The sequence below is a fragment of the Colossoma macropomum genome, unplaced genomic scaffold, assembly GCF_904425465.1.
Source record: "Colossoma macropomum unplaced genomic scaffold, Colossoma_macropomum, whole genome shotgun sequence".
Classification (NCBI taxonomy): domain Eukaryota; kingdom Metazoa; phylum Chordata; class Actinopteri; order Characiformes; family Serrasalmidae; genus Colossoma; species Colossoma macropomum.
The window spans coordinates 29154494-29165097 of record NW_023494796.1 but is presented as its reverse complement, the minus strand read 5'-3'; the positions used below and the strand labels follow the sequence as shown (position 1 = coordinate 29165097).

The 10604-nt window shown below is 38.2% G+C and overlaps 1 protein-coding gene across 4 annotated transcripts; it reads left to right on the top strand.

Annotated features, from left to right (window-relative positions):
• Nucleotides 1-10109, top strand: LOC118816716 (NACHT, LRR and PYD domains-containing protein 3-like). Of its 4 annotated transcripts, none has more exons than XM_036583257.1 (11): nt 1-191; nt 645-762; nt 2062-2220; nt 2651-2686; nt 3026-4847; nt 5317-5490; nt 6659-6832; nt 7244-7414; nt 8177-8350; nt 8591-8637; nt 8916-10109. In XM_036583257.1, exons 2-11 carry the CDS (start codon nt 654-656, stop codon nt 9455-9457), a joined length of 3408 nt encoding a protein of 1135 aa, XP_036439150.1. In that variant the 5' UTR covers nt 1-191; nt 645-653; the 3' UTR covers nt 9458-10109. The 4 variants fall into 4 exon arrangements, with proteins under 4 accessions (XP_036439150.1, XP_036439152.1, XP_036439151.1 ...); XM_036583259.1 differs by having other exon boundaries at nt 627-762; XM_036583258.1 differs by lacking the exon at nt 1-191 and having other exon boundaries at nt 295-762.
• Nucleotides 10110-10604: the final 495 nt, after the last annotated feature.

Sequence of the window (10604 nt, the reverse complement as noted above, 5' to 3'; positions counted from 1 at the left end):
GAGCGATGACGTAGTGGCTTTAAATCGAAAGCAGTTCTGCCGCAGCTCGTGTGAGGAGCGAGTGTTTCACACACAATGAAAACACTGGTTTTACTGAAATCAGCGCCGGGAAATGACCCATTAATAGTCTCTGAGGAGGTTTATAGAACACAGACCGTCTGCCATCAGCCCATCATGGACCACGACTAACGGTGAGTATCTTTTCAAAGTGAAAGTAACACAACAGCATCCGGCGCACTTTCATTTTATGAAAGTTTTTATATGTATCATACAAACCCTAGAAATGAGATCTTACAAATGAATCTGTACATTTTCATAAAAAACGCCATAAAATGTGCTCTATTAGTGGAATATCTCATAACCTATGAGCGCACATGTTTAAATATTGTTCTAAGGGAAAGCCAAACAAACCAAAGCTTCCATATACCACCGGCAAGCCACCATCTCACCAAAATCACAATGACCAACATGAGTACAGAACAATGGATTAGCACTATTTACTAATCCATTACTACTACATTTCTTTAAGATGAGTATTGGAACAAACTGAAGTAATTACAGTAGTGCACTTAGTTGCACCTTTACCTGTTAGTAAAATTTGTAATGTCGTTCGACACCTCTGTTAGCATCATCTCTTTCCCCAGTGACTGAAAATGGAGTCTGTGATGGAGCTGCTGCTGGCTGGTCTGCTGATTGTTCTTTCAACCTGGATCTGGAAAAGGAGAGGCCTAAAACAGCTTTCAAGCACTCAACACAATTCAGGTGAGCCTTCCAGAACACTGCAAGGGGTGGAGATTAGGACAGATAGCTTAATGAATGATTCTCTTTAGTCAGAGAATCCTGTTTACAGCCTAATGTTACACCAATTATTCATGCTAATAAAGTCATTTCATTTAAACTTTTCAATTGTGTTTACTCTAAGTGCCAGGTACAGGCATAGAACCATAACATATTTCCTTTTTGCAGCAATGTCTAATTTAGACATATATTCTGTTTTTTAAACCAGTGTTTCAATAATGCTACTTTTACTATGGTAGCTACCTATATAAGCATCAAGCTAGCAGGGTTAGTTTAGTGCTATTTGGGATTTTTATGCCAGCTCTAGTTTTTTAGCTCGTAACAAGCATGTAAGTGACATTCCTTGCTTTGCATGTGTGTTTTTCAGTAACACTTTATTTAAAGGCTTAAACTTAAAGTCTGCCTTTTATTCTTGTAGCATTTCTGCTGTCCAGTCTGCTAGTGAGGGCAGAATATAGTCAGTTATAAAGAGAATATAACATATAAAGAAGTTAATGTGAGTCTGTTAGGAACTGGCAGTTTATCATCTGTTTGCATTTAATAGACACAAATTTCAACTCTAACTCCTGGGCTTTTTTACTAAGTCATTATAAAGCCATAGTCCAATGTCTGCTGAAGACATCGCCCAACCCCATCCAGTAACATTCAGTGACAAGAATGAGCATTTCATTTTAAATAAAAAAAAAAAAACTCAGTCTTTCAGAAAAGTGAAGAAAAAAGAAGAATAGTGAAAGTGGGGAAGACAGTATGTCACCTTGTTTTTAAAGGTAAGGGTGGGCTATCAAGATAAACTGGAGCAATGAATACAAAGGAAGCTTATAGCAACTGCAGTTGTCAAATGGAAATGATGTGATGGCACTGACACCCACCTTGCCCTCATTGGCCATTACCCTGTACAACAATGGAACCACCATAAGACCACTACTTACTAGATATTACTTGGGTGGTAGACCATTCTCAGCAGAGCAGTGAAACCAGCATGCTAATATGTGTTGGCTGCTTTGAGTATCAGGCAAAGCAAAATCAAGGTCATATGCTCTGCTTAGCTAATTTTTGCTTTGGCAAATGGTGAAATGAGACATTACTTTGTATGACTGTTGCAAATGAACTGTCTAATTTTATTAAACTGAGCTTGCAGGTTAACCTTCAATAGGCTCATCATGGTAAAAACTGTAGAAACCTGTAGAAAGTACTAAACTTCTAATTTGCCTACAGCTCGCTCTCATTGACTAATAGCACTGCTTAAGAATGGTTCCCTTTCAGTGCAGGGAGCGCTGGATCAGAGTCTTGCCACTCCTCCTGCTGGATGCTCTGTTGTTTTGAATGCAGATCATGGCACCAGTGTAACCGCTCCTACACTCAACAGCAACAACTTCTATGGCCCATCTGTTTTTAACTTCAGCACGAATGCTGCTGACACTGGTATGCTATAATTTGCCCATTAACACCTATATCTGGAACTTTAAATTTCCTTTGGTCTATATGCTTTCTGAGCTTTTTTCAAACCATGTGGCTAAAAAGTGAGTATTTATCATCAATTTATTATATTAAATTGAGTTGTTTGGTCACATGGGGCTACTGATTTTAAAAAATTTAAAAATCAAATTTGATTGTGAACAATAATTATGAAAATTACATGAAACCAAAAATTGTATTGAGTATTGTTAGTATACCTATACAAAATATCATCACTTTAGACCAATCAGAACAAGCTATGTGGCAGGTTTCCTTATCATACTAAATTCTGGACATAAAAAGTTTAACATAAAAATTTATCATATATTGATTATACTGATACAATCAGATGATTAGTCAAATAATGCATTAATTCATTTTTTTTTTTGTTTCACAGATTTGATGGAAGCAGATAAATTAGAGAAACATTCAGGTAAACATGTGGCCAGTTTAACCCTTTAAACAGACAAACAAACAAACAAACAAATAACAAATCAGCTTAATGTAAACCACTGGTCAGAGTTTTACAAAACTGTGACTCCTGGAAGTGGACTTATAATATTATAATGTATTAATTCTAATCTTCATATTTCATGTTAAATAACCTAAAGACAATGATTATCACATTTGATAGTGACATAAAAATGACAAAGGCACTATCTGCATTTTTTAATAAAAAATTTTATTAGCTATACAAATGAATGACTGTGCAACAGTGTATATTCAACAAAGGTAATGCTTGTCTGCTTGAATTCTCTCTCCAATCAAACAGAAGCAAGTGTTCTCAAACAAATTCTGGAGACTCACAAAGCCAACCTTAAGAAGAAAATAGAGTATATTTTTGAGGGTAAAATTGATGTAAAAAATAAGACACATCTGAAAAAGGTATACACACAGCTCTTCGTCACAGAAGGGGAACTCAAAGACGTCAACAGTGAACATGAGATTCTGAGAATTGACAAAGCTTTCAGGATGCAAAAATGTCAGGACACTCCAATCAACTGTAACGACATCTTCAGTTTACCATGGAAAAATGAAGAGAACAAGGTTGTGCTGACCAAAGGCATTGCTGGCATTGGAAAAACAGTCTCTGTACATAAATTCATTCTAGATTGGGTTGAAGGAGAAGCAAACCAGGATATAGACTGCATATTTTTTCTTCCATTCCGAGAGATTAATTTAATTAAATCGGAAGAGTACAGTCTTCATGAGCTACTCCTAGAATTCCACCCTGAACTGGAAGAACTGAAGGAAACAAAAATGTATGAGGCCTGCAAGCTTGGGTTTGTTTTTGATGGGCTTGATGAAAGTCAACTTCCGCTGGATTTCAACAGCAGCAATGTAAGAAGCATAAAAAAGAAAGCAACTGTGGATGCACTGATCACGAATCTCATTAAGGGAAACTTACTTCCTTCTTCCGTAATCTGGATCACCTCCCGACCAGCAGCAGCCAATAAAGTCCCTTCACAGTATGTGAGCTTATTCACAGAGGTGCGAGGGTTCACTGATAAACAGAAAGAGGAATACTTCAAAAAGAGAATACCAGATGAGACTAAAGCCTCTAAAATCATTTCCCATATTAAGACCTCTCGGAGCCTGTACATTATGTGCCACATCCCTGTCTTCTGTTGGATGACAGCTACTGTGCTTCAGGCAATGCTGGTAGAAAACCAGGGAGAAGACATTCCTACCACGCTGACTGAAATGTACATTCACTTTCTGCTCATACAGATGAACATGAAGAACCAAAAGTATGACCAGAAAGTCGAGCGAGACTTGACAAAGCTCCTGGAATCAAACAGAGGAGTGATCTTGAAACTGGCAAAGCTGGCATTTGAGCAACTGAAAAGGGAGAACATAATGTTCTATGAAGATGATCTGAGGGAGTGTGGTATTGATGTCAGGGGAGACTCTGAGTACACTGGAATGTGCACAGAGATCTTCAAGCAGGAATCTATACTTCATGAGAAGAAGGTCTATTGCTTTATACATCTGAGCGTTCAGGAGTTCCTTGCCGCACTCCATGTGTTCTACTGCTACCTGAACAAAGACAAGGACGAGCTGCAGTTTCTGCTTGAGGGTCCGCTTCCAGAAGGCTTTACTTTCATTGTGGATTCTCCAAAAAATGTGTCCTTATATTACCTACTGATCAAGGCAGTTGACAAAGCTTGGCGGAGTCAGAGAGGATATCTGGATCTTTTCCTGCGCTTTCTGTTGGGCATCACTCTAGACTCTAATCAGAAACTCCTCAAAGGCCTGCTAGCACAAACAGAGGATAGCAAAGAGACTGTCGAGAAATTGATTAGATACATAACAAAAATACAAAGGAAAGATATATCAGCTGAAGCATCCATCAACCTCCTGTTCTGCTTGCTTGAACTAAAGGACCGCACCTTATTCAAAGAAATCCAAACATACCTTAGTTCAGAGGAAACTCCAGAAGCAGAACTGCCACTTTCAGTCTGCTCAGCTTTGGTCTACATACTTCAGATGTCAGAAGAGATACTGGATGAGTTCAACCCCAAGGTGTATAATACATCAAATGCAGGCTGCAGGAGGCTGGTCCCAGCAGTGAGATGCTGCAGAAAAGCTCAGTGAGTGATTTAACATAAATTCAGAAGAGATAGACTCAAATTATAAAATTATAATGGGGTCAGTTTTCCAGACAGGGATTAAGGCTATTCCTGGAATACACAGCATTGTGAATTTTACATTGAAAGGAACTATGCTTAATTCTTGTCCTGGGAAAATGGCCAAAAACATTTAAGGAAATATTCTCTACGCCCTTAAAATGGTTCTTTAAGGGTTCTTTAATAATGGCAGTTGATATTCATAGAACCATCACAACTAAAAAAATACAGGCATAAACAGTTCTTTGCATGCTTAAATGGTTCTTGTCTATGATTGAAGACTGCTATTATGTTATCTTTTTGGCTGCAAGTGTAGTGAATATGCAAAAATACTGTGACATCACATACTCTTTGTGCATGCATGAATGACCTTCACAACATTTATGAACACTTTTATGATGATATGCTTAAATGCAGTTCTGTAACTTATCAGGTTTAATAGCTGTGGACTCACTGAACAGTGCTGTGAGACTGTGGCTTCAGCCCTGCAGTTACCAAACTCCCCTCTTCGAGAGCTGGACCTCAGTAACAACTCACAGATGAATGCAGGAGCAAAGCTGCTTTCTGAAGGATTAATGAGCCCACAGTGTAAGATGGAGAAAATGAGGTTAGCATATATACTACAAGATTCTTATTCAGAAAGAATATCTGTAAATGTGTCTACACAATGACATTAACTTAAAGTGTGTATCTGTCATTGTACTTTTTAACCATATCTAATGGAGTTATGACATAACTGAAGTTTGAGGAAAGACCACGCCTAAAACTGCTCCTTCCCAATTTCAGCTTCCTATAAATACCAGTCCTTCACTCCTCCTATTCATGACGAAATTTCACACCCCTCCTCCTCCCCTTTTCCTCCACCTTGTCTACGCCTGCACTTCATCTTTGATAGGGGGGTCGGCCTTCTCGTGATCCACAGAAGCCGTACTGAACTCCAGCCCAAAATTTCCTCAGAGTTCCCCTCCTCTCATTATTTCACTTACCAAGGCGTGGTCTGCATTCACAAACTGTATATTGTAGTAGGTGTGCTCGAAAGGGCTGTTGTCTTGGTATACAAAACAAACATACCAGGGGAATGGAAGACCTCTAAAAAGTTTTGATGATGGTGGTAAATCTCAATTAAGTTGAGATCTGGTGACTGCCCTTCACCAGCATAACAGAGCCACTTGAATATGTCACTGTACAGCATCTGACCGGATCACTTATTTCCAAATCTCTGTAGAGCAGTGCCTGTAGTTTTTGCACCACTGAACTCTCAAATGTGCCTTTGTCTTGTATTGAGGGGTTTATGCAGTGTAGCTCTACTACAGGGTCTACCTCTATGTAGTCGTGGATGGTCTGTTCTTGCTTACAGTCTGATTTTGTGCTGCATTGACATTCTCAGTCACCTGTTGAACAGCTGCTCTTCTGTTTTTCCTTCTATATCTCACTAATGCACAAGTATCACTGTCAATGAATTTGCACTTTTGACCACACTTCTAAACCTATTTACTGATTTCCCACAGATCTAAACGCTCCTGCCTGCTCATGCCCAAATTACAAACACTTAAAGTGACCTAGATCTTTTTCTCTTGCCATTTTGATTTGAAATTGAAGCTAGCTTGCTGCATGTTTAAATTATTATTTAAGTGCTTAACATCCTAGGATTTGCACTCATTTTATTTCTCCTCTCATTTTTTCAGGTTTTTCCTTCAATTTGCCACCCATTTGTATCTTGTGATTGAGTTTTTTAAATTAACTAATATGACTTTTGGATTCTACTATCTTTAAAGCTTGGCAAGTTGCTATTTCAGCAAAGAACAGTGTGAAGTTATTGCATTGGCTGTAAACTCTGCCTCTTCACCCCTGAGAGAACTGGACCTGAGCTATAATGACCTGCAGGATTCAGGAGTGAAGCTGCTCTCAGATGGTCTCAAAACCTCTGACTGTAAACTTGAGAAATTAAGGTAATGTTTGGTTTAAATTCAAATAAAGAATTTAAAAGTTTGGAACACATAAGAAACTATCAAAACTAAGCGTTTTGGCGCTTATTCATCAAATTTGAGTCAAATTTGATTGTAAAATGTGAGTACAAAACTATTTTGTACAACAGTTGAGTGCAATAGCACACACAAGAATACTTATACTTAAATAGTAGAAAATAGTAGTAATTGAGTTTCAGTATTGTCAATGTGTAATTTTTAAATGAAAACTGATCTTTATTAGTTTAGCCCTTCAATTAATTAGAAGTTATAAATAGAAAAACTCTTAGAATACCTCAATGTTGCACATGCCTGTGAAAGAGACAACTTTGAATAAGGCTCAATAAGAGCAATGGAGTAATGACATTTATGTTTTACTGTAATTTTGCCACACAGATTGGGCTGGTGTAAACTGTCTGCAGACAGTTGTAAGACACTGACTTCAGTATTCAGCTCCAGTTCACCACTGACAGAGCTGGATCTGAGTAACAATGACCTGCAGGATTCAGGAGTGAAGTTCCTCTCTGCTGGACTGGAGAATCCAAACTGTAAACTGGAAGTACTGAGGTCAGTAATGGAATAATGTACTAAAATCTCAAAAAATAATATTTTCCTGTGAATACAAAATAAGTACACAACAAATACTGAATGGCCCAGCTGTCTAAGCATTTGCCTCATCACCTGTGGCTAGAAGTCTTGTGTGAAGTCTAGAAGTGTGTGTGTGTGTGTGTGTGTGTGTGTATATACACACACACTCACTACTGTTTAGCTGTTTTTACTGTTTTTACAGTAAACTGTCACAGGTTCACTCCTTCTAGACCATTCATTACAGGTCTTCTGCTATCTACATATCATTATATCATGTTTATCATGTTTATAATTGTTCTATCATAGCTCTTGCATGGGCTCTTTGCCCTGCTTGACCTTAGCTTAGCATATTAACGCTCATCATATCTACCTGCCTAGCACTGACTTTATCAATTTGTGTTCATTAAAACCACTGCACTAATTATCCATCATCTGGGTTATTATATGAACTAACATCTGCAAACTTCACCGTGACACAATATCTACCCATTTTTTGTTTACTAATTTAACCACAATGACAGCAAGTATATCTCATACACTCTTTTTACCTTATATTATTTAAGATAATAAAAATATTTTTATTCCCTACAGCTTGTCTTTGTCTTCAATGCTGAATTCAGACCAGAGAGATTCATACCTAAATCACCCACATTAACTAGTCCTGTTTTGTGCTTATAGAAGCTGCATAGCTGGTGATACTCAGGAATGTTAATCATGCTCTATCATCCTTGGTTTTTAAAGGTTGTCTGGGTGTTTAGTCACAGAGAAAGGCTGTTCACATCTGGCTTCAGCTCTTATTTCAAACCCCTCATTCCTGAGAGAGTTGGATCTGAGCTATAACTACCCAGGACAATCGGGAGGAAAACTGCTCACTGGCAAACTGGAAGGACCACAGTGTAGACTGCAGATACTGAAGTAAGTTTCAGAATGTGTAGGTATTGAACTTAAATCCTACACACTTAGACCCCTTAACAATGTTCATTATGTCTATAATTACTGCATTTGCATTGATACCCACAAATTGTCATACATTTGTGATATTATAAAGACTAACATTATGCGATGTGGCAGTTCTATCATCTAGTACAAAATATGAAGAAAAACTCTGGGTAAAAAAATACATGGTTAACAGGTGTATCTATTTGTTTCCAATAGTATGGATGCAGGAGGAGAGTGTAGGATCAAATCAGGACCAAGAAAATGTAGGTTTTCACTCTTACTTATGCACAGTCATTTCTAGATGTTTAGACTAAAATATATAAACATATGCTTTATTAAAATGTGTGAATGTGCACTTTGTCCATGTTTAAACTGTTCTAGCACAAATTCAAAAGACCAGAGTACAGAGGCAAAAAGAAAAACATATACTTTTGACCCAGATATTAGAGAGGGCACCGTGTGTTGGAAATGACAATGCTCATAAACTTGAACAAATGCGCTGTTGTGTTCACCTCTATTGTCACATCCTTTCTCTTTGCAGATGCCTGTGAGGTCACTTTAGACTCAAATACAGCACACCGAAATCTTCGTCTATCAGAAGGAAACCGAATGGCAACTCGTGTGTTAGAACTACAGGGTTATAAGTCAAATCCAGAAAGATTCCATCATAGTATGTATGTGTTGTGTAGAGAAAGCCTGTCTGATCGCTGTTATTGCGAGGCTGAGTTTAGTGAAGATTTGACAGGCGTGGCACTGACGTATAAAGGAATTGAAAGAAATGGAAGGGGTGATGACAGTACATTTGGAAGCAATGGAATGTCCTGGCAGTTGGTATGTTATGGTAGCAGGTTCACTTACTTTGCATTTCACAATAATGGGAGAACTGAGATTCCTGCCTCTTCCTTTTACTCAAACAGAGTAGGAGTATATCTGGACTGGCCAGCTGGCATTCTGTCCTTCTACAGCGTCTCCTTGGACACACACGCACTGACCCACATACACACTTTCTACTCTAAGTTCACTGAACCCCTATATGTAGGGTTTAGTTTTGGGAATGTTGACTCAGTAATATCTTTGTGTTAAGAAGCAAAAAAACTAATATTTGGCATCTACATATTTGACTGATATGCCCACAATAGCCAAGTAATATTAATTAATTATAAAGCCCTGCTGGTGACATCCCATATAAATAAAAATAATGCATGGCACAACTTAGTAAGTCATGGGTCTAAGATTATTAAGTCGTGGATACGACTTAGTAAGGCGTGGGAATGAGATGGCCATGCATTAGGATCTCGTTCACACGCCTTACTAAGTCAAAGCCACACATTAGAATCTTGTTCCTACACCTTCGTTAGTCATGGCCCAGACTTAATTATCTTGTTCCTATGACTTACTAAGTCATGGCCATGTATTATTTTTATTCATAGAGGATGTCACCAGTGGGGATTCATACGTAATATATATTTATTAGTATTGTTTTTTTTTTTGCTGGACCATCCAGTGGGCCAACCTATAAGAGTTGGCGTGTCTTAATGATTTAGTGACTCATTGAAGTCCTATGTGAAACATGCATGCACAAAAGCAAGATAAGCAGCAGGTAGCACTATACACTATTAAATCTCATCCTCATACTTTCTTAAAACTACCAATTGAAGAATTATAAATTGTGAAAAAAGCAGAAACACATTCATCAAATCATATTATGGGTCTTAATAAAACAATGACTTAATAAAGGGAGAAATTACACAGAAGTGACTACTTCTATTTGAGCTTGAGCTGTGCCTTCAGCTGGAGGTTTTCCTTGTGCTATATAAGCTTTACTTAGCTGTTTTTAATTGGATTGTGCAGCACTGGTACATGCACCACTGCATTTGACGGATTCCTATCTGTTTCATTCTACTGGGTTAACAAGTTTAGCCGCTGGAGCTGCTGGATCTTCATCAGGGTGTTGCAGAAATTCCACTACACGGATCTTTTATTGTGGATTATTTTTCCTCGACCCTCATCAGTGCAGCTTTGCAATTGTACAAAAGTACTCAGCTCTTGAACTTCTCCACTCTTAGCAGTAACCTACCATGACCTGCCCCAAGTTCTGTTTATCCACTGTGAGATCCTTCTGCATCCTCAATATGTCCACTGTAGATCCCCAGGGAATTTTTACTATGGCAACAATGGATCTGTGTACTCCTGTTGGCCTTACCATCCCCGTCCCCTCAGAAACTTAAAA

Coding starts and splice junctions, on each gene's coding strand:
- LOC118816716 (XM_036583257.1), top strand. CDS start 654: ATGGAGTCTGTGATGGAGCTGCTGCTGGCTGGTCTGCTGATTGTTCTT. Junction 2,687..3,025: donor TAAATTAGAGAAACATTCAG/GTAAACATGTGG, acceptor CCAATCAAACAG/AAGCAAGTGTTCTCAAACAA. Junction 8,638..8,915: donor CAAATCAGGACCAAGAAAAT/GTAGGTTTTCAC, acceptor TTCTCTTTGCAG/ATGCCTGTGAGGTCACTTTA.